Source organism: Falco rusticolus, chromosome 10, assembly GCF_015220075.1.
Source record: "Falco rusticolus isolate bFalRus1 chromosome 10, bFalRus1.pri, whole genome shotgun sequence".
NCBI lineage: Eukaryota > Metazoa > Chordata > Aves > Falconiformes > Falconidae > Falco > Falco rusticolus.
In genome coordinates, this window is record NC_051196.1 from 14,192,819 (window position 1) to 14,214,967 (window position 22,149).

At 45.0% G+C, this 22,149-nt stretch overlaps 1 protein-coding gene and 2 long non-coding RNA genes across 6 annotated transcripts in view; 1 reads left to right on the forward strand and 2 right to left on the reverse strand.

Annotated features, from left to right (window-relative positions):
- The window catches only part of LOC119154275, a 42,619-nt gene extending 37,053 nt beyond the window's left edge, over positions 1–5,566 (forward strand). For both annotated transcript variants that reach the window (XR_005106420.1, XR_005106419.1), the window contains one exon: positions 4,630–5,566. This is a non-coding gene — a long non-coding RNA (uncharacterized LOC119154275). The remainder of the gene's footprint in view (positions 1–4,629) is intronic.
- Positions 1–22,149, reverse strand: part of BBOX1 (gamma-butyrobetaine hydroxylase 1) — a 41,391-nt gene that overhangs the window by 10,346 nt on the left and 8,896 nt on the right. For all 3 annotated transcript variants that reach the window (XM_037401614.1, XM_037401612.1, XM_037401613.1), the window contains one exon: positions 4,071–4,269. In XM_037401614.1, the coding sequence (XP_037257511.1) occupies positions 4,071–4,269 (199 nt within the window). The remainder of the gene's footprint in view (positions 1–4,070; positions 4,270–22,149) is intronic.
- Positions 9,291–19,097, reverse strand: LOC119154274. The gene is made up of 2 exons (XR_005106418.1): positions 14,918–19,097; positions 9,291–9,557 (listed from the first exon to the last, which is right to left on the reverse strand). It is a non-coding gene; the product is annotated as an uncharacterized LOC119154274 (long non-coding RNA).

Here is a 22,149-nt window from a genome sequence, read left to right on the forward strand (position 1 = left end):
CACTTGCTTTTGTAAAGTGTTTCCCATAGACTTCATCCAATCTGAAGAACTCAGTGACAGGGGCAGGCAGTATCCTTCTAATGACTCGTATGAGCTTTGGGTCAAGGTTTATCTATTTCGGTAACAAACTCATCTTGCACAGCTCCTCGGCAGGCCAGCTGTGCTGTATGGTGCTGGCAGCTTGCCCCTGTGCTGCCGTGTGAGTTGGTATGCTTTTGGTGTAGCCTTAGCAGAGGCATCCTCACAGTGCATCCTGGAGACAGCTACACCCTTTGTGACCTCTGAACGGGTGAGGTGAAAGCTGGGATGTAGGGAATAGCACACCCACCCCCCATCATCCCTCAGCTCGGCTCTGAACTCTGGAGCAGGCTGCCTGTGTGCGTACAGTTACTTTCTCTCCTTGCAAGTTGGCAACATTCTGAAAAAGAAAGTGCGTTCAACACTTTATGTTCTCCCCCTAAAAATCTTGGCTCTGCTAATAGGCACATTGTCTCTCACACACCCTACCCCCTTTACCACCGTGCCTTTCCTTTAGCGCTGGAGCATCCACTCTGCTCCCAGAGCCGGACCATACGCCACATGTTGGCTTCACCTGGTGGCAGCTGCATTTTGTTTCTTGAAATCCAGACTACTCTGCAAAACTGGTCTTTGGATGTCAGGCTATCTTGGACCTTAATTTATTCAGATTTTAATATTGCAAAATCAATCTAATCAGACACAGAAATGTAATTAGCAACTGTCAAATGACCAAGAGTAGATCTACCCATGGTGGCTCAATTGGGATGGTGTAAGACTTCAAGGCTTTCAATTACTGAAATTATTAATTCAAAGATTATTTGTTTAAAAGCAAATAGAAAAAAACCCAAAACTGAACTGGATATTCCAACTATGTTTTCCTTTAAATGCAGAACTTGTAATGAATTGGAAGATTTCCCTAACATTGAAACTCTCTTTCTGCAGCCTAGTAAGTCCAGGAATTAGCAAATATGTTTTGGAAAAGCAAAGAAAATGATAACATTTTATCATTCCTTTATTGTGAACCCTAACAGTTAAGGAAAATAAAAAATAAGGTTTAATCAACGCCAATAGTGAAGTTGGTTTAAACAGTGAAAGAAGCTCTAACCATTACTTGCTCAAATGGTGTGGACCAAGGTCACGTTTCAACCTTGATCTTGTACGGAACATTAATGGGTGGGAGTTTCTTTGTAGGATGTATTAAAACACATTTAAATATATATCTATCTCTATCTCAAACACTCAGAATTTATCCTGACAAATTACTTCTATTGAAACCATCTTTAAAGAGAGTAAACATTAATTCAAGCTGACTTTAAATAAGGTGAAGCATTTAATAATCTTTACTGATTATAACTGTATTAGGGAAAAGTCAGTGAGTGGTAAGACTAAGGTTTTTTTAATTAGAAAAAAAGAACAACAATCTGATGACACACCTGATAAACTGGCAAGTCTCCCTAGGGCAGCCTAAACCTCATTAGCTGAACTCGGGCAAGGACAGTATATCCTCACTGTTAATGCACATTTATAAAGTAAGGGACTTTTCAGTCTCTCAAACAGCAGAGTTATCACAAACTGGGTGCTGCAGACAGTTTCAGACCGGTGGCTGGCATTTCAAACAGCAAGGATGGTTAGGAGCTGAGGCAGGGGGCCAGGCAGGGTGGTAGATGTTTCTTTAATCTTACAATGGTGCCGAGTTCAATATAAGACGTTTTCGAATTGCCTTAGTGACAGGCATGGTACAGGGCACAGCAGATGGACAACAGGTGAAACACAGTGGGCTGCCATGTCAAGAACATTAGTCTAGATAATGTTATAGATAGAAGATTTAGAGATCATTTCCAGTTTTAGAATCTAGGAACTACTTCTAGATCCAGCTCTCAGTCCCTGGAACTTAGGAAAGCCACTAAAGGTTCTGTTGTAACCTAAGCACAAATTCATGGTGCATGTCAAAGGTCCTGTATGGTGGTGGTGGGGTTATTGGTATTGATTTTTAAGGGGTTTTGGGTTGTTTAGTTGGTTGGTTGGTTTGGCTTTCCTAACTCAAAATGCTTGTGCAGCTGTCTGGATACAAACAGAACAAATGTTTCATCCTCTAGATACAGAGGAAATCTGTGAATCGGATATCCCTAAGAATCTCCTTGTATCTGTTATTAGGATCATGTCAAAACAGAAATAGAAAGCAGTAGTATTTTCATAACGATGAAAGTTTAAAATAGGCTGCCAAATGTAGAAGTGCTTGACATTAAGAATGCTTTTTTTAACATTAGAAAAAATATCCTAGCACTGGATGAGGTTTTTGAGTCAAGCAGGGGGTTCTGTTCCCATTTATTTAGGTAGGATTAACCTGACTGCATCCCAATTAATGTTGAAAACCACTTTTCCTTCTGGCACAGTAAACAGAAAGAGGAAACCACACCTTAGTGAAAGTGTATTATCTTAACTACCCTAGTACATTTATATGTTACTCCCTTTAAAGCTTTGCAAATATTTATTATGGCTGCTGGAAATGGCAAAAAAAAGCTTCATAATATTAACATTATAAAAAATTCCATCCTGTCCTCTTGGAAGACAATAAAAAAAAATTAATTAAAAATGCCATTCTCACAGGCTGTTCTACGTCCTATGAGTTCACTTCAGTTTCTGCCAATTTCTGAAAAATTTCTTGAGGCAGCTTTCCTGATTTGAAGCGGGGGGACTGAAATTCTGCACAAACCGGTTGACTTTCAACATAAATGAAACAAAAATGAAGGACTGTTCAGAAGCAACTTATACACTGCTAGACATTGCTAGTATATCAGAATAGCAATTTCTCTGCCTCTTGGAAATTGTTTACTAAATCTAAAAACCGGCAGCATCACTGACGTCTTTTCCCATAGCTGATGATGGAGAAATACTTGCAAAATGAATATGTAACAGTAAGACTTAATAAGCATCATAGGTTGAAAAAGGGACCTTTCGTTCACCTTCCCTTCGCCTCATAATTAACATTCTGAGTTAATGTATTTTTCGTGGTGTCACGGTGCTGCTTTGTACCTCACCTGCATTACGTGTGCCAGCAGGGATCGTATGTGCCTCCACGCAGGAGTGTGCAGGGGCAGATCTTTCCTCCTGACTTGCAGTCTCGAGGGACTGTGGTATTTCTGGCGAAGGTTGAATTTTTTTTCCCACTTCCATTTATTTAAGTTTTTTTTTTTTTTTAAGGCAAGGGAGAAGCCCCTGGTTATTGCACACGTGGTTTGTTAGCTTATTCTCTGAACTGGAGGTAAAATCCAAGTGAAGGAGAACTCTTGCCATAATTTTTATTATCTTTTTCTGTTACAGGGGAGAAGGGACCTTTACAGAGAGTGAGGGACAGTGCAATACGTTAGCTATGACACTGCTCCTTCGCTTAGCTAGATGGAGGTCACTGCCTCAGCTTAGCAAGATGTGAGCTACCATCATCATTTGCTTACTCGCCTAGTAGGTGCTTGAGGAGGCAGGCGTTCATTTATCACCTCTGGGCATCAAAATGATGATTTACAGGTTCCTGCTTGCACTCCTGCAGGCTGAGCTCTTCCTTTTGCAAAAAGAAAAGCAGTTGAAAGCAGTGAAACAGGTACTCTGACCATCTTCTTGGTGATGTGAGACACAACGTCATCACCTAAGTATTACCTATTTCCATGACTCAAACTCAGGCTAAGAGAAAGTTTCAGTACAGATAGATTCCAATGTTCAGAAGGGGACTGGATTAGGGATTTTTGATTTTGTTCTGTGGTATATGTAAGTAGCTTTTTTGTGATTATCTTTTATTTGATGTAATCTGTTTTCAGGCATTTTTCCTTCTCTCGGCAGTTAGTATTATTGCTGCTTTTCTTCACATACCCTACCTGTGACAGCAAAGCAGTTCTCTCACACAAAATATTAATTGATGGCCATATTTTGTAACACACAAAGAAAAAAAATCACCTTGCTTTATGAAATTAATCCACAAAACAGGTCCAGCAAGCTGAATTGAAGTACATTAGCGGTGATTCCATAGCCAGCAAAGCACAGATATTAAAACCCAAACTCACCCATAGAAGGTAAGACGCAGGAACCCGATCCTGTGGCCAAGTTTAACCAGCTCTCCCTGCCTGGCAGCAGCTCCCGTGAGCAGCACGATCCCGACTCTTTTCAGGGTGCACAGCCACTTGTATGTGCTTTCGTCGTTGTACATGACTTCTTCAAAAGGCAGTTTGGGAAGCTGCAGGTCTGAGCCCCAGTGCTGGCATTCTGAAAGGGAAAAGCACAGGGAAGCACGTGCTGAAGCTGGTTTAGCACCGAAGCTCAGGGCACAGGTGGAGGGTGGAGGGGGTGGGATTTACACACAGTTGTGAATCCACCCCCAACCCCGCAGTCAGAGGCACCTGGGACTGGGTCCTGAGGCTGCGCCGAGAACCAGCAGTCGGTATCGTGAAGTTCAGCAAAGCGTTGTAGTCAAATCTTAACCTGGAAGCTGAAGGAAAGACCATTTGAAAGGGAGATTTTTGTTAACTACATTAGAAACGTGCATATTCATTTTTCTGTCTGTAGCAGTGAACCACAAGAGTGAAATTTTGAAACTAAGACTGTTTTTGAATGTTTCTTGTCTAGGATAAAATACCATGGAGCACCGCAACATCTCCCCCAGACGTGTCGCTGTATGGACATATAACAACTAGCAGATTATATTCCTGATGAAGGAACAGGAGAAGACGCATCAGTATAACGGCTTGGAAGCAGAGTAACTACATGAATTGCAAAAATGTATGTTTTGCAATTTTTAAAATTTGAAAAAAGAAAACTGCAAAAATTTTCTGTTGTAGATTTGTCTTCATCAGATCATATTCTGTTATATTAAACTTTGCAGGATGGTGTTAATCCTTGTCTGTCTGCAGATTATTATTTTTTTTTTTGTGAGCTTTTGACTTATTTCTGGAAGATGCAAAGACGTTAATAAAACCCGAGCGCTGCCAGAAGGTAAAGAAAATGATAGAGTGATTGTGTGATGAGCAAGAAATTATGTCATGCCCAATCTCGGACAAAATTAATTATAGGAGCGTACGACTGTGGAATAGCGGTAAAGCAGCCACACCATAACCAGCCCCTAAACAGCCCCTGTGCAGGAGGAGCCCCAGGGCCGCTGCTGGGAGCAGGCACCGACCTGCAGAAGGAAACTGCCCCCCAGCTCTTCCCTTCTCCCCCCCCGAGCAGCGCAGGCGGCCAGCGCAGCCCCCAGGGCTGGCGGGGCGGGGAAATGGGGGCAGCGGCAAGGGAGAGGCCGCGCAGCCTCGTCCTGCAGGGGTGTCCCCCCGCCCCAGCTGGGGGCAGCTGGGCCGGCCTGTGAGTGGGTCCCTGCCACGAGTGGGTCCCTGCCGAGAGTGGGTCCCCGCCGAGAGTGGGTCCCTGCCGAGAGTGGGTCCCTGCCCTGAGTGGGTCCCTGCCCACAGCTGTACCTGCACCTTCAGACGCAGCTGGGGGCAGCCCGAGCGCCCGGGCGCTCCTGCGGGCACAGCCGTGCCCTGAGACCGTGCCAGGGTCACCCGAGGACAATCAGTCAGCCCTGGGGGGTACTCGAGGTCAAACCGGAGTTGTGCAAGGTCAAACTGAGGCCCCTGGGGTTACTCGAGGTGAAACCAGGGTTACCAGAGGTCAAACTGAGGCCCCCGGGGTTACTTGAGGTCAAACTGCCTTTTTTAGGAACACGCCGGGGTCATCTGAGGACACCAATTAGCATATGGGGTTACTAGAGGTCAACTTTACCCAAAATCTTGGACTCAGGGGTCATCTGAGGACAACCACTTAGCCCCCGGGGGGTTACTAGGGGGCAAACCGGGGTTACTCGAGGTCAAACTGAGGCCCCCGAGGTTATTTGAGGTCAACTTGAGGTTACTAGAGATCAAATCGAGGCCCCCGAGGTTACCAGAGGTCAAACTGAGGCCCCCGGGGTTACTTGAGGTCAAACTGCCTTTTTTAGGAACACGCCGGGGTCATCTGAGGACACCAATTAGCATATGGGGTTACTAGAGGTCAACTTTACCCAAAATCTTGGACTCAGGGGTCATCTGAGGACAACCACTTAGCCCCCGGGGGGTTACTAGGGGGCAAACCGGGGTTACTCGAGGTCAAACTGAGGCCCCCGAGGTTATTTGAGGTCAACTTGAGGTTACTAGAGATCAAATCGAGGCCCCCGAGGTTACCAGAGGTCAAACTGAGGCCCCCGGGGTTACTTGAGGTCAAACTGCCTTTTTTAGGAACACGCCGGGGTCATCTGAGGACACCAATTAGCATATGGGGTTACTAGAGGTCAACTTTACCCAAATCTTGGACTCAGGGGTCATCTGAGGACAACCACTTAGCCCCCGGGGGGTTACTAGAGGGGCAAACCGGGGTTACTCGAGGTCAAACTGAGGCCCCCGGGGTTATTTGAGGTCAACTTGAGGTTACTAGAGATCAAATCGAGGCCCCCGAGGTTACCAGAGGTCAAACTGAGGCCCCCGGGGTTACTTGAGGTCAAACTGCCTTTTTTAGGAACACGCCGGGGTCATCTGAGGACACCAATTAGCATATGGGGTTACTAGAGGTCAACTTTACCCAAAATCTTGGACTCAGGGGTCATCTGAGGACAACCACTTAGCCCCCGGGGGGTTACTAGAGGGCAAACCGGGGTTACTCGAGGTCAAACTGAGGCCCCCGGGGTTATTTGAGGTCAACTTGAGGTTACTAGAGATCAAATCGAGGCCCCCGAGGTTACCAGAGGTCAAACTGAGGCCCCCGGGGTTACTTGAGGTCAAACTGCCTTTTTTAGGAACACGCCGGGGTCATCTGAGGACACCAATTAGCATATGGGGTTACTAGAGGTCAACTTTACCCAAAATCTTGGACTCAGGGGTCATCTGAGGACAACCACTTAGCCCCCGGGGGGTTACTAGAGGGCAAACCGGGGTTACTCGAGGTCAAACTGAGGCCCCCGGGGTTATTTGAGGTCAACTTGAGGTTACTAGAGATCAAATCGAGGCCCCCGAGGTTACCAGAGGTCAAACTGAGGCCCCCGGGGTTACTTGAGGTCAAACTGCCTTTTTTAGGAACACGCCGGGGTCATCTGAGGACACCAATTAGCATATGGGGTTACTAGAGGTCAACTTTACCCAAAATCTTGGACTCAGGGGTCATCTGAGGACAACCACTTAGCCCCCGGGGGGTTACTAGGGGGCAAACCGGGGTTACTCGAGGTCAAACTGAGGCCCCCGGGGTTATTTGAGGTCAACTTGAGGTTACTAGAGATCAAATCGAGGCCCCCGAGGTTACCAGAGGTCAAACTGAGGCCCCCGGGGTTACTTGAGGTCAAACTGCCTTTTTTAGGAACACGCCGGGGTCATCTGAGGACACCAATTAGCATATGGGGTTACTAGAGGTCAACTTTACCCAAAATCTTGGACTCAGGGGTCATCTGAGGACAACCACTTAGCCCCCGGGGGGTTACTAGGGGGCAAACCGGGGTTACTCGAGGTCAAACTGAGGCCCCCGAGGTTATTTGAGGTCAACTTGAGGTTACTAGAGATCAAATCGAGGCCCCCGAGGTTACCAGAGGTCAAACTGAGGCCCCCGGGGTTACTTGAGGTCAAACTGCCTTTTTTAGGAACACGCCGGGGTCATCTGAGGACACCAATTAGCATATGGGGTTACTAGAGGTCAACTTTACCCAAAATCTTGGACTCAGGGGTCATCTGAGGACAACCACTTAGCCCCCGGGGGGTTACTAGGGGGCAAACCGGGGTTACTCGAGGTCAAACTGAGGCCCCCGGGGTTATTTGAGGTCAACTTGAGGTTACTAGAGATCAAATCGAGGCCCCCGAGGTTACCAGAGGTCAAACTGAGGCCCCCGGGGTTACTTGAGGTCAAACTGCCTTTTTTAGGAACACGCCGGGGTCATCTGAGGACACCAATTAGCATATGGGGTTACTAGAGGTCAACTTTACCCAAAATCTTGGACTCAGGGGTCATCTGAGGACAACCACTTAGCCCCCGGGGGGTTACTAGAGGGCAAACCGGGGTTACTCGAGGTCAAACTGAGGCCCCCGGGGTTATTTGAGGTCAACTTGAGGTTACTAGAGATCAAATCGAGGCCCCCGAGGTTACCAGAGGTCAAACTGAGGCCCCCGGGGTTACTTGAGGTCAAACTGCCTTTTTTAGGAACACGCCGGGGTCATCTGAGGACACCAATTAGCATATGGGGTTACTAGAGGTCAACTTTACCCAAAATCTTGGACTCAGGGGTCATCTGAGGACAACCACTTAGCCCCCGGGGGGTTACTAGAGGGCAAACCGGGGTTACTCGAGGTCAAACTGAGGCCCCCGGGGTTATTTGAGGTCAACTTGAGGTTACTAGAGATCAAATCGAGGCCCCCGAGGTTACCAGAGGTCAAACTGAGGCCCCCGGGGTTACTTGAGGTCAAACTGCCTTTTTTAGGAACACGCCGGGGTCATCTGAGGACACCAATTAGCATATGGGGTTACTAGAGGTCAACTTTACCCAAAATCTTGGACTCAGGGGTCATCTGAGGACAACCACTTAGCCCCCGGGGGGTTACTAGGGGGCAAACCGGGGTTACTCGAGGTCAAACTGAGGCCCCCGGGGTTATTTGAGGTCAACTTGAGGTTACTAGAGATCAAATCGAGGCCCCCGAGGTTACCAGAGGTCAAACTGAGGCCCCCGGGGTTACTTGAGGTCAAACTGCCTTTTTTAGGAACACGCCGGGGTCATCTGAGGACACCAATTAGCATATGGGGTTACTAGAGGTCAACTTTACCCAAAATCTTGGACTCAGGGGTCATCTGAGGACAACCACTTAGCCCCCGGGGGGTTACTAGAGGGCAAACCGGGGTTACTCGAGGTCAAACTGAGGCCCCTGGGGTTATTTGAGGTCAACTTGAGGTTACTAGAGGTCAAATCGAGGCCCTGGGGGTTATATGAGGTTAAACTTGCCCTCTATTGCCCTCCCAGATGAAGTACAACCTCTGGCCCATTATTTATGTGTCCCTGCTGATGTGCATGAACCATTTTGCAACGCAGAGCAGAGCTGGAAGAGCTTCCTACCACTGGCGCTGCCTCCCACTTCCCTCTAGGTGTATTTTGCTTGTTTGTTTGTAACGTTGGTAAACCTTAACCATGTGGGATGGGGTTTTCTATGGCAGCATCCACCAAAAAGTTTCAGCAACAGCCGAAGTGGATCCAGAGCCTACAGCTGTGAAGATAAATCTACATCAGCCAAGTCAAAATTTTCACACTGGCTTAGTGGAGTAGCTTCAGTGCTTTTATTCTTTCAAGTGTCAATTTTGGCATGTAAGTTGGTCACATCTTAGGAACGTACACTGGCTATTCCTGTGAAACTTGTCAAGTTTGGCCAGTGCTTACAGCTTTGGAAAATATCACCTTGCAGATGCTCCACAGACATTTTTTTCAGTTTGGCAGCAAAATTGTCCCAATATTCCTTTCACCCTGAGCAGGCTCCACAGCTGGGGTGAAGGATATAGCAGCACCACTGCAAAACACAGATGAGGAAAGTAATATCTGTGTAAAATTAGCACACTCACATGAAACAAGGCCAAATACAGACCATCTGTGTGTTTCAAAAATTGTGTAATTCTAACTTCAAACTTCCATTCCCCTGGGACTCATCTCACCTGTCGCCTTCAGAATATTCTGAAGTACGAAAAGAGATATAATAATGATAAATAATACTGAGAAATCATAATGGTAAATAATACTAATACTAATAATATGATTGCTCTTCCCCAAGTGATGGGACGTGTCACTGACTTTCCCAGAGTGATGTATAACCGAGAATCAGCCCAATATTCATACTTTCCATTATTTCACAAATAATTTTCCACAAATTCAAATTACATTCATCTCATACCATTAGCATACAAGAGATTTAGAAAAAAATACTGATTGACTCATTTGTCCATGTGGAGAAGCTACGACAAATCGGGATGCTGCAGGAAGAACCTCTTTGTTAGCCATCTATTTAAAACTACTCCAGTCAGGTACATTTTAACATTTTCAGACACATTTGAAATCAAATTAATTTCTTTCAATAAAAGGCAGTGCTATAGCCACTCATTAGTACAGGCAAAGCCACATAATAACTAAACACCACATTTCTTTATTTTGGCCTCAGTATTCATAGGCCAAGATCAGTTTGTTAAAATAATAAAGATTGTTCCCCCCAGCCCATTTCCACCCCCCCCCTTCCAGACTAACCCTGCCAGACAACCCTAAAACAGGTATCACCTAAGTTTTAATGGCTCCAGTGCATTCAGCCAGGAACTCAAGGGATCGGTAATGTAAGACAGAAAGCAAAAAGGCAGGAAATTAATCATGGAACCCAAAGCACAGCTTCTCACCAGGACACTTTCTGGACTTTGCCAGTTCTTAATGCAATTAATTTTAATTTAATTTGTCTGTGCTACTGGCAGAGGACACTGGAAGCCACAGTTGTGGGTCACATTGGATACTTTACCACGAAAGGTGACTTTCCTCCACAGCTGAAAGATCTCCAGAGAAAGTCCTAAAATACCACGTGGTGTCCCTGGATCACTGAGCCCATCCTGGTCTTCTGTTTATTCATGGAGCATTTAAAATGGTACAGGGAGTTTAACATAGAACCGGGTTTAAAGCCAAGTGAAATGGCTGCCCGTGCACCTGAAAGAAAGCTGCTACAGGGACTCTGTAGTGATGTTATTGTTAACAAGCTGCATTTGTAAGCATTGTTAGTAAATTAAAAATGAAACAACTACAGGTTTACCAGTGTAAATGAATCTTAGGTCAAGATACAGCTTTTATTAAGCTGCCTTGCTAGAAGGCATCAGCAGTAATTGTTTTTTCCCTTGCATTTGCACTACTATTGTCTACGTATATTTATGATACCAGATACACACCCCACACATACCAGTAGCTCTAATATGGAAAAAGTTGTTATTAACAAGTGGTACTATTTCCTCAGAAACTGGTGTTTCTGTTGTAAAGCTGTTTTTAATGCTTATAACCGTAGCAAAAGATAATCTTTTGGGCTGACTATTTTTTCATGCCAAAGATTTCTTTCTTTGAATCTATGGAGAGAACAGTCAAGTCAAAAGGCTTGGCTGTACCTTAGAACAGAACTGAGCACGGCAGTACACTTTTTGCTCATGTTTGAAAAAAAAGTCCAGCAAAGGCTCTAATTCCTCTGATTTTAGTGACTGAGGCAATGTGAGAAATACATTTTGGTGAATCCCCCCCTACCCCAAGCTTGCTGAGGTCCAAGTCCACGAGGAGACTTGGTAGCAGACCTTCCTACAGCTTCCCAGCTGCAAGTGTCCCCACCGCTGTGCTGCCCAGGCACCTGCCTAGCCGCTGCCGGAGGCTGCCTGTGGATGCGGCCATCTGGGGAGAGACGAGAAGGAAAGATGAGGATGAGCTGAGCCATTCCCCTGCTCTCCGTTAAAGCCTCTGTCCCAGGCCCCTGAGAGGGGAAGAGGTGAACTGAACAGTGCGAGAAGCTGTCTAGGGAGGAGGAGGTGCATTACCTGGGGAAAAACTCAGGGAAGCTGAAGTGGGGACACTGACTGGTAGGAAGAAGGTGACTCTGGAGACTGAGTAAAAACTGCTGCTGGCTGCAGGGGAAACTGGAGCCAAGGAAGAGGAGCTAGGCTACCTGCTTGGCAACGACAGTTAATAGTTTAGTGACAGCAGCCTGGTGCTGGGAGCTGAAAACAAAGTGAGAGACCTCCAGAAGACACTGAGGCTGTCCTAACGGAATGACCAGAGCACAGACCCTTTTCCTCCCCTTTTGCATAAATAGCCAGAAAACGGCAGCAGATGCCTGGCACTGAGACACAACCAGCGACCCCTCACAGGTAAGGTCTGGAGTTAAAACACTGCCCAGGGAGCAGCGTAATTTATTTCCTGAGGGGTGTACAGAGCAGAAGGTGCTGAGAGGAGGGATGGCCCCGGCCCAGAGCGCCACTGCTGCCGAGCTCCCAGGTTCCGCACAGACCTCTGCCCTGCTCCTACCTCACACACTGCTGCTACCCCCTGAAACGTTTGCACGGTGCATTTAGTTCTAATTCACAGGAAAAAATACTTTATCACTGAACAGAGAGCATGCAAGCCTTTATAACCCCGCACCATGACAGCACTCTGTCCCCTCCACAGATTTCAGCTGGGCTGGCTGCGGCAGCCACCGCTCACAGAGCTGCCAAGTGCCGCAGCTCAGCCGATTTCAGAAGCCGAAGAGCCCTGGTGATGGCGATACTACAGCCCCTTCGGTAACAACGCTGGGGCTGACATATTTGAGACTTTTTGTAGGGTATTAATAACTGTGTGTTAACTTGCAGGATGAGGAAATGAGGCGTGATCTGCCCGCTTGACCTGAAAAGCAGCGCTGCTGGCAGGTACCAAAGACCACTGGGACAGATACACCTGCCCTTCGACGTTACTGTAATGCACAGAAAGAGGTGTGAGGTATTTACCTTCTCCCCTGTATGAAAGAGCTATTTCAGATTTCTGTTCCCCGAATACAACACTCCCTTGCTCTCTTCTCATTAATTTCCACTTGTAATGTCTCACAAGTTTGCCAGTTTAGTGGTTTGTATGCACGAATAAACACATACACACATTCAAACTGAAGATGTCACACAGCAATGGGTAAACAGAACAAAGATGCTATCTTTCTTTTTTTTCTTCATAAATTTTGCATTGATTTTAGTATTTTGGAAAACTTAAAAAAAATAGTGTTTTAAGTCAAGCATTCTCTTGGATGTTGAATCAGAGCTCTTATTCTTACAGTAAAGATGTAATTTGGTTTTCCCTCGCTTTTATGTATTTAATTTGAAGCTGCTTATTCTTAAGAGAGCGCACAATAAAGCGTGAAAGGATTTTATCTATTTCATAGAATAACTGTTTTGTTTAAATCACATCTGCATCAGAGTTTACTTGGTATTTTATCTAATTTTCAGTTAACTTGCCCAATCATTGATCACAGAGATTACGCACTAGAAACGAGATCATAAACATTGCAAAATTCAGATGGCATAATTTATAAAACATCTATATGTCTCTCTATTCCAAAATCCTTTCAGCGGACAGGAGTAATAAAAACTATTCCAAGCAGGTTTCAGAATGAGAGCTCCGGGGATTCCACCTGGTGACTGAGGGACATGCTGTACTTCAAAAAGATGTAAAGAGCCAGGTTTGGGGGGTTCTTTTTCTTCTCTCTAGATATAGGTACCAAGTACAAAATGCAACGTGCTCATGAAAAAAGCAAACCCAGACACTACATAGTTACACATTTTTCAACAGTTGCAAAGTCTGCAAATTTCCAGCCAGTGGTGCTCCTCTCCCCTTTGGCTAAGGCTGGTTAAAGACTGTCCAAGAAACACAACGCACATACCCAAATAGAAGCTATCCACACAGACCATCTTTTATACTCTACCTCGTGTTTCAAAGCTGTTGTATGATTGACAAGCTGTTGAATTTCACAACATGTTCTCAAAAGGAAAAAAGGTGCAATCCTTGAGGAGAGATGTAATCTCACCTCATTAAATTCCTTTTGGAGACCACTCCATGGCCTGCTACTCACTGCTCCAGTGTGTTTAACTCAATATACATCCTTTCACACACCTGATGTATGGGTGAAAAATAAAATATGAATGTTCTCCTCCTTCTCTGTTAAAAGTTATGAAATTTAAATAGCTTTAGGTATGCTGTGTGAACTGCCAAGAATATCCCTTGAAAGGCAAATTCAAGCTTCAGTGTTGGTGCAGGTAAATAACCACGTGAAAACTAATGGAATAGTTAAGTTTCATCTTTTCCTTCCTAATCTTTCTTGCTGTCTTGCTAATAAATATTTTCCCAATCTTCCTTACATAAAACAAGGGGTAGAGGAATTTTAGTATTTCAAGGAATGCACCAACAGGTCTTCCCCCACTTTGGGATATAAATGTATGTACCTGGAATTTAACTACAGCTCCAGGAGCCCCAGGCGTCCCCGAGTACACGGACTGTAGACTCCTCTTGTTCAAATTCCCAGTTCCCACCGTGCTTGCTAAAGGTTCCACCTAACACCGGGATGCCCCTTCTGCAGCCAATGGTGTTGGGTTTTGGGGTGGTTTTGGCTTTCGTTGCAAACACCCGCTTTGCAACAGCACTGCAAAACGGTGCACACTCAGCATACCCGCCTGGGACTGCCAACCCCTAGAGCAGATCTGGGGAGAACGTTCCAGCAACAGCCACCCAGCTGGCCTTCGTCCCCACCAGACCCCCTGCGGGGGAGGCTCTCACTTGGCCTCACATCTCCAGCCCTACGGAGCCGATTCAGACTGTTTCTGTATGTAACATGCAAAAGCAGTCTTTTCTCTGTGTAAAAACAATCGGTGATGTGAATCCCGCCACGTACTGGGAATTTATCCTTTCCCAGACCCTGCAGTGTATCCAGGAGTCAACACTGCCTACTGGCTGAGATGTTTAAGCTTTACAGTACCACTACAACATGGAAATTGCAAAATTTCAAGGAAACAGAACTGTTCACTGATACTCTCCAGGCAGCTATTAAAACTGTCAAACAGTTCAAATAAAGCAGCTTCTTAGGCATTTTTCAATGTTTAGCTATTCTGTATTAAAAAAAAAAAAAACAAAAAAAACCCCCAAAAAACCAACAAACACCAAAACAAAACAAAGATAGAAAGTGGTAAATACAGTTAAATCCTGCCTGGCCAGGCTATAAACTCTGTTCTCAAAGTTCCAGTTTTCCCACAGGAATTCACTTCCAGTGAGAAGTGCAGCCAGCGTCCTTAGTAGTTTGTGTTTGTTTTTCTTTTTAAAAGTGTAGGCTGGTACACAAATTCTTATAAATCCTACCTCATGTTTCAGAGAAGAAAGGCTCCAAGTTCCCAGCCCTTCAGTGGCATCTTGATGCAGCCAAGAGCTTAGTCTTTCAGCTACTGCAGGAGTAACCTTTCCCCCTTGACATTTGCCAATGTACTCTGTAATGACACATGCCAAAAGCTGAAAATGGCTTTTGTACAGCCCTAAGTATTACTAATCTTGGGAAATGTTTGAAACGCAGCAGCAGTTGGTATCTGGGAGGAAAAAAATCCAGTGCAGCTTGTAAAGTTGTTGATATTAAAACATGGCTCACCTCAGGTCTTAAAATCTTCCTTTTAATTTGAAACATTTTATAGTTTATCTGAGCTCCAATTTTTACCTATTCTGAACAGCATTAAGAAAACCTGTTCACATAGGTTCACATGCTTTTGTATAGTGATGTATCCACCATGAACATGGAAACAAACGGTTCCTCCTCTCGCTCCCCCTGCTCCCTGCACTTGAATCATTCACTGTTTCTAGACTAGTGATCATGCACAGTGCTTTCCAATGGGCACTTTGTAGTCTTTCTTCATGTATAGTGCCCAAAATTGACACACGCTCTGGAAACCTTACTCCATCAACAGGAGCAGAAGGACTATTTGATCTTTTCTGCAGGTTAGGCTTCTCTTTGGGCTCAGCTGAAAGCAATGTCAGCCCTGAGCCCAAAAGTCTGCCAGCATAGGCTCAGATTCAGCCTGTGATCAGCACCAAGCCCACCCCACGCGGGCGGTCCTTTCTCTATCTTGCACTCAAACAGCTGCCGAGCTGCAGCATCCCACAGGAAACCCTGGTGCCATGACTGTGGTTGCTAAAGAAATATGATGGAGTTAAACTGCAGAGAGTGGTTTGGCTTAGATGCTTTTACTACATTGCTGCTGGAGCCTGAGCATTAGGCTAGATGAACAGGTCACCAGACTCATTAAAGCATTAAAGCATTTTTTACATTTTTACCATTTCTCCTATTTGCCAAGGTCATTTAGAACTGCAACCCTGATCCTTCAACACATTTCCAGTCAATCTCTGGTTGGTGTCATCTGCAAGTTTAATGCGGTTATTTCTTTCTATCATAGTCATGGATGAAAATAAGGAACAGTATTTCAGAAAGCACAGACCTTCGCAAAGCCCATCTTGATATATCGTTCTGCCTTGACGGTAAACCATTACAGCTACTCTTTGACTGTTTTTTAAAGATGACACGTTTCCTTAGCGCATTCATGAAAATTTCATATGCAACAGTGACAAACGCTTTATGCTAAGAATATGAATCTGACCACTTTTTTTAATACTAAATATGCCAAAGAAAACAATGAAAAACAATCAAAAGACAAAGTTGCATACTCAGAGCACAAGCCAAACCACTGTCTTCACTACACAGCATAAAACTTTCAAAATATTAGAAAGGCATAATCACCCTGAACAGAAGAAGCAGATAAAATTTCAGAGCCATAACTAAAATAAAGTGGTTCGTTTGCAGGAATAAAGCCACAGAAAATGGGGTGAAACTTGCAGCATTTACATACCAGCTCAAGGCTGAAAGTGTAATAAATGTTTTTATTATTAGCAAAGTGGAAATTGGCTGAGAATCATACTGCCTTCCTGCAGCTGACTATCGGATGATTACTTATACCAGGTGCATACAGTAAATTGCAGAGTAGATTATATGGGGACTTCCTCATCATTTTAGCACAGAATTTCCTACAGCCTTTTTAATCTTTATGCTTTACATATTAGTAATTTTAGGGGTTTTTTGAGGGAGATCTTTGAGCTTGATTCAAACATATGGGCACCAGTTTTAATCCTTCTAGTAGCTGCAACAGATCGGAGGTCTGATTTCTAACACTGATGTCTGACATACACATGAACTATTTTTAAACAACTCCTATTTATTTGCATGAAAAGCAGGGAAGGAATTCTCCTGACTGGTCCCAGAGACCATTACAGCCAGGTAAGTCCAACAGTAGTAGGACAGAGACAAGTAATAGGGCTACACTAAAATAGGCAGCATTTATAAAGATCTCCTTCTCCACAGTCCCAGACAAAAATGTTAGTATGCTGCCCAATATTTACAACTTGACAAATTATCAGGTCCATAATTCTTTGGAAAAGGGACAGGAAAGCATACATCATAAAACCAAAAAAGAAAAGATCCTGTGATGTGAAGATATTTAAGTTCTTCCATTTAACAATATTTTTAAGAAGTCTATATAAAAGTCTTTGAAAATTCTGCATCCCACAGGGCATGTTATTCTCTCATATACTGAACAAAAGGAACTTTATTCCCATTTTTATCCACAAAGACCCTTCAGCCTGAAAATCTATCAAGAAGCTGCACTGAACAGAGACTGTATTTCTTGCCAGTCTTTCCTGGTGGTAATTGATCCCACTCATGTTCTTCATTATTTTATCATGTCAGCATAGCATGTTTTCTCCCGCTGCGTAACCACAGTTCATATAGTTTCCATTGTACTACAGTAGAAATCTAAGAACATACGGGCTGAAAGCTGAAGGGGTAAGAAAGATAGGAATGAGCCATTAGTGCCTGGGTAGCCTTAGGTCTCACTTGCACAGCACAGCTGCAGTAGCCAGGTTAAAAATCTTGATGTTTACAAAGGTAGCTGAACAATTCGTAAGGGACAAAACCAAAGGCTTTGTAGAATTATTTTGTGTCTTCATTGATCATTCACATTATGACTAATAAAGCTACAGATCTACAAGCTTTGCAAAATGGTAAGAATTAAATGTGTTTGAAAGAATTAATGAGTCACCGTCTCTTTCAATTTCAGAAAAATAAAATGGGGGTGCAGGGGAGAAAAAAAGAATCCCATTTCTTGATCAGACTGGGTTAGTCATAAAAAGTCACCTATACTGGACTTTGCACAAAATGAGAAGATGGCCTTTGCTCAGTTCCTGCAGATGGCATACAGGCATCAATGAACACTCGGAATTATTCAGCATTTACTGTGCAAGCTGGGTCAGTGCTGGTTAAAGCTTTCTGTACTGGAGTCATGTGGGAAAGGAAGTCTAGACAGCATAGATTAATTTCCTTAATCTAAAATTAATTTGTCTACAATGTGTGCTTTAATGTTTGCTGAAGGCCAAGTGTATTTTTGCTGTATTGTGAATTATGTCTATGGCACCCTAAATTGTGGTGCAGCTCTTATTAATTACTACAGGATAAATTTTCAAATGACCGAACTCTTTTAGTAAAATATAACTTTTAACTTCTTCCTCTTGAAATTATAATCTCTCAGGACCTAACAGAGAAATGGAAAGCACTACTGATGCTGTTAACATTCTGACTCAAACTTTGGTGGAGCTGGATACACGCCCAGCATCATTTTATCACATTTTAAAGGACAATCATAATCTGAAATCTTTAACCTCAAGTTAAAACCTTAACCTAACCTAAGGTCAAAAATATTAAGTAGCACCAGGTACTACCTCTGCTGAATCTTCTTCTCTACCCAAAAGGAAAATATAACTGTGATGTTATTGAACTTTTTTTTCTCCCACATCCTGTTGATGGGATGCCAGTGTGCTGGAAAATAATCCTCAGCAAAAGCAATGTCATGAGAGGCTGGGTACTGGAAAGCACCTGTATACTCAATGTCTTCCACAAGCTTCCTCCACCACACACACAATCTGAGTTACAGAGAGACTGCACGAGGTAGTAAATCACTCCTGTAAAGTTCGTTGGGGAGGACACAAGTAAACAGGAGGGGAAAAAAAGTTATCTTTGAAACACCATAGCTGGAGAAGTAGAAGATGGCTCTTTTGTTGCTCTTATAAACAAATATCAGACTTTGCATACTACACAGACAGGATCTGGCAGTGTTTTTAAAAGCAGAATCTTGATGTATTGCCACAGAGCTATAAGAGCTATTTATAGTCACTTCCATCATGCAGTGCAAATCTGACCTACTCTTCTGTGGGGAGCTGACCCTGGCTGGGGGCTGGTGCCCACCCAAGCTCTGTCAGTGCCCTCCTCAGCCGGGCAGGGGAGAGGGAGCACAGCACCAGGCTGGTGGGTCGGGACAGGACAGGGAGATCGCTCCTACCATCGCTGTCACGGGCGAAACAGACTCAACTGGGGGAAAACTACTGTGATACCATTCAGATCAGAGCAGGGTAATGAGAAATACGAACAAATCTCAGAACACCTTCTCCCCACCCTTCCCTTCCTCTCAGGCTCAGCTTCACTCCCGATTTCCCTCCCGCCTCCCCCGAGCGGCGCAGGGGGATGGGAATGGGGGCTGCGGTCAGTCCATCCCACCCCACGGTGTCTCCGCCGCTCCTTCCTCCTCACGCCCTGCCCCTGCTCCAGCCTGGGGTCCCTCCCACGGGAGACAATCCTCTACACACTCCTCCGGCGTGAGCCCTTCCCCCGGCCGCAGCCCCTCACCCCCTGCCCCGGCGTGGGTCCCCCCCGGTGGGTGCCGTCCTTCAGGCCCAGCCTGCTCCGGCGTGGGCCCCCCCGGGTCACGCGTCCTGCCAGCGACCCTGCCCCAGCCTGGGCTGCCCAGGGGGTCACAGCCCCGTCGGGCACCCCCTGCCCCGGCGTGGGGCTCTGCCCCCCCATACCCTCCGTGGGCTGGGGGCACAGCCTGCCCCGCCGGGGGCTTCCCATGGGCTGCCAGGAACCTCTGCTGCGGCGCCTGGAGCCCTCCTGCTCCTGCTGCACCGGCCTCAGTGTCAGCTGTTGCTCTCACAGTCTCACTCCTCTCTTCAACTGGTTTTTTTTTGTGCAGATTTCCCCCCCACCACTTCTTAAACACGCTATCCCAGAGGCACTACCACCATTGCTGATGGGCTCAGCCTCGGCCAGTGGTGGGTCCGTCTCAGAGCCATCTGGCACCGGCTCTGTTGGACATGGGGGAAGCTTCTGGCATCTTCTCACAGAAGCCACCCCTGTTGCCCCCTGCTGCCAAAACCTTGACATACAACCCACTATGTCTTCTTTTTGGATTTGACATATGACTAACATCTTTCTTTTTGAATCAGAAATGATGAAAAAACATAAAAGCAACACCCAAAGCAAGTAACTTACTTTCAAAAAGACAGAAAAAAAGAGGTAGCCACAGCTACCCCAATGTCAGCAGTGAAGGTTAACCTCAAACTACAGCAGCCTAGTGTGCTTGCTCTTGTATTTGTTGAACCAGCACGCAGGGCTGGCATTCCATCTCATTGTCCGTAATACTATCCTGCTGGGATATGATTAGCTACTTAAGGGCCTGTAATTTCCAGTGTGTGACTCCACTGACCAGAAGGAAGCAAATTCTAAACCTACCCTGATACACAATGAGAAACAGGTCTTAAACAGCCAGCCAGCAAACTCACACACTTTGTAACTGTAGCCTTTTTTTGCAACAGAAACCTGAGAAAAGCTGGGAGAAGCTGTCCGCCACAAGGAGCCAGCTCTGCTCTGAGAAGTGAGAAAGAGCAGAACGACACTACTGAGCAAAGCCAGAGTTAACGCGGGCCCTTACTTAGTACAACTTCTATAAACATATTTCTTCAGATATGGCATGGAAAACAGAATTTACAAAAGCATTGCCCAAAGAATAAAACATGTCTTTGGGGTATATTTTACCTGGACCACTCCAGTGCAGAAGAGCGGTAGCCAGTGGGAGTACTGGCCCCCAAAACAAGCATTGTATTTAGATGCTGAGAGCAAGCACTGTGTAAATGTGTGTGTGTGTAGCCAAATCACAGCCACTTAGACCTCATAATAGGGAGAGAAAAGTAGCATTACATCTGAAATCTCAGTTATTGATACCTTTCGCTAATAAACAACCAGAGATGTAGACTAATTTGCCTGGGCATTAATTAAAGCAGCACTCAATTTACATTGTTCCCCTCAAAAGGCTACAAAACATCTTGCTAGCTTCCACAGCACCTTCATTTTCCCAAATAAATTTCTTACTACATGAGAAATCAAGTCTAGTTTCCCTGAATGAGGTTTGCATCTTCACCACGTTCATTCTGGGAACATGCCCAACCCTCTGAAATAGTAAACAGTGTAGTTTACTCTTGCCAGAGTTAAAGTAGACACGAACTTTTATATCACTAGGGGAAAAAAAGTTCCACTCCAAACAAAGAAGAGTCTGTTACAGGATCCACTGAAATGAACAGAAATATTACTCATCACTTAAGTTTTAAGCCAGTTATAAAAGGCTGAATCTTAAGAACTTACTTTTGTTTAGGAGAGCATGTGCTAAGAGCTAAGGCATATTTGACCTACAGAAATTTGGAAAGCTTACTGGCCCTTTCAGTTGTTCCTAATGTGCCAAAGCTCAGATGCAGGAGATACCTAGGGCCACATATTTTCCCATTTCTCATCTTTCAGGGAAAAAACCCAAACCAACAAAATTTCTTTTCTTTGTTAGAATATAAACCACATGAATAAAGGAGCACAAACCAATCACAGATTTGCCTTTTGCTGAACTCCGAGGAAACTGATACCTGGATCTGAGTTTCACGCCATCAGCCTGCCTCTAGTTTCTTTTTCCTGAAGTAATATCCTGTTTTAACGGATACTGTTTTAACTCTGAATACAGACCCACAAATGTCTGCAAGAGCAAATCTCACAGGAACACTGTCAAGAGCAACAGCAGAAATCTTACAGGTTTTCACACATCTCATGCTTGCAATCTGAAAGGCTGCCAAAGGAATGATGGTGTTCGTCATGACAAACCTAGTGGACCTATAATTATTGACTCAGACGGGTGAGTCATTTGTACTGGGTAAACGTTACACTGCCCGTTGCACAAAATGCTTCATGACCCACAGTCAGCTCCTGCAATAAGTGTGGGACACGGCGCAAACACAGCCTGAACTTCAGCACTAGACGCTGCTAAGCAACACGGTTACTTTTTAACAGGTGGCCACAGAAAGGGAAAAATTATTTTGGTTATAACTCCCTTCCAATTCTGAATGATCTTTCTAAATCCAAGAATTTAAATAATTTAAACAGCACACGCACACTTGCATTTTCACATACACCACTGCTGGTCCACAAAACTCATTTTTGAGACCTACTGACCCTTTCTGGAAAGAAAAGGCTCTCAGGAAAGTAAACACAGCCCAACCAGTTGAAGTCTTCACAGGTCCTGAGGTTAGAAAAGGGAATGGGTAACCACAGGCTCCTGTTGAGCATGCACAGCCTGGCACTGAGCACCAAGAGCAGCTGCCACTGCTCCAGCTGGGTAGACCTGGTCCTCACA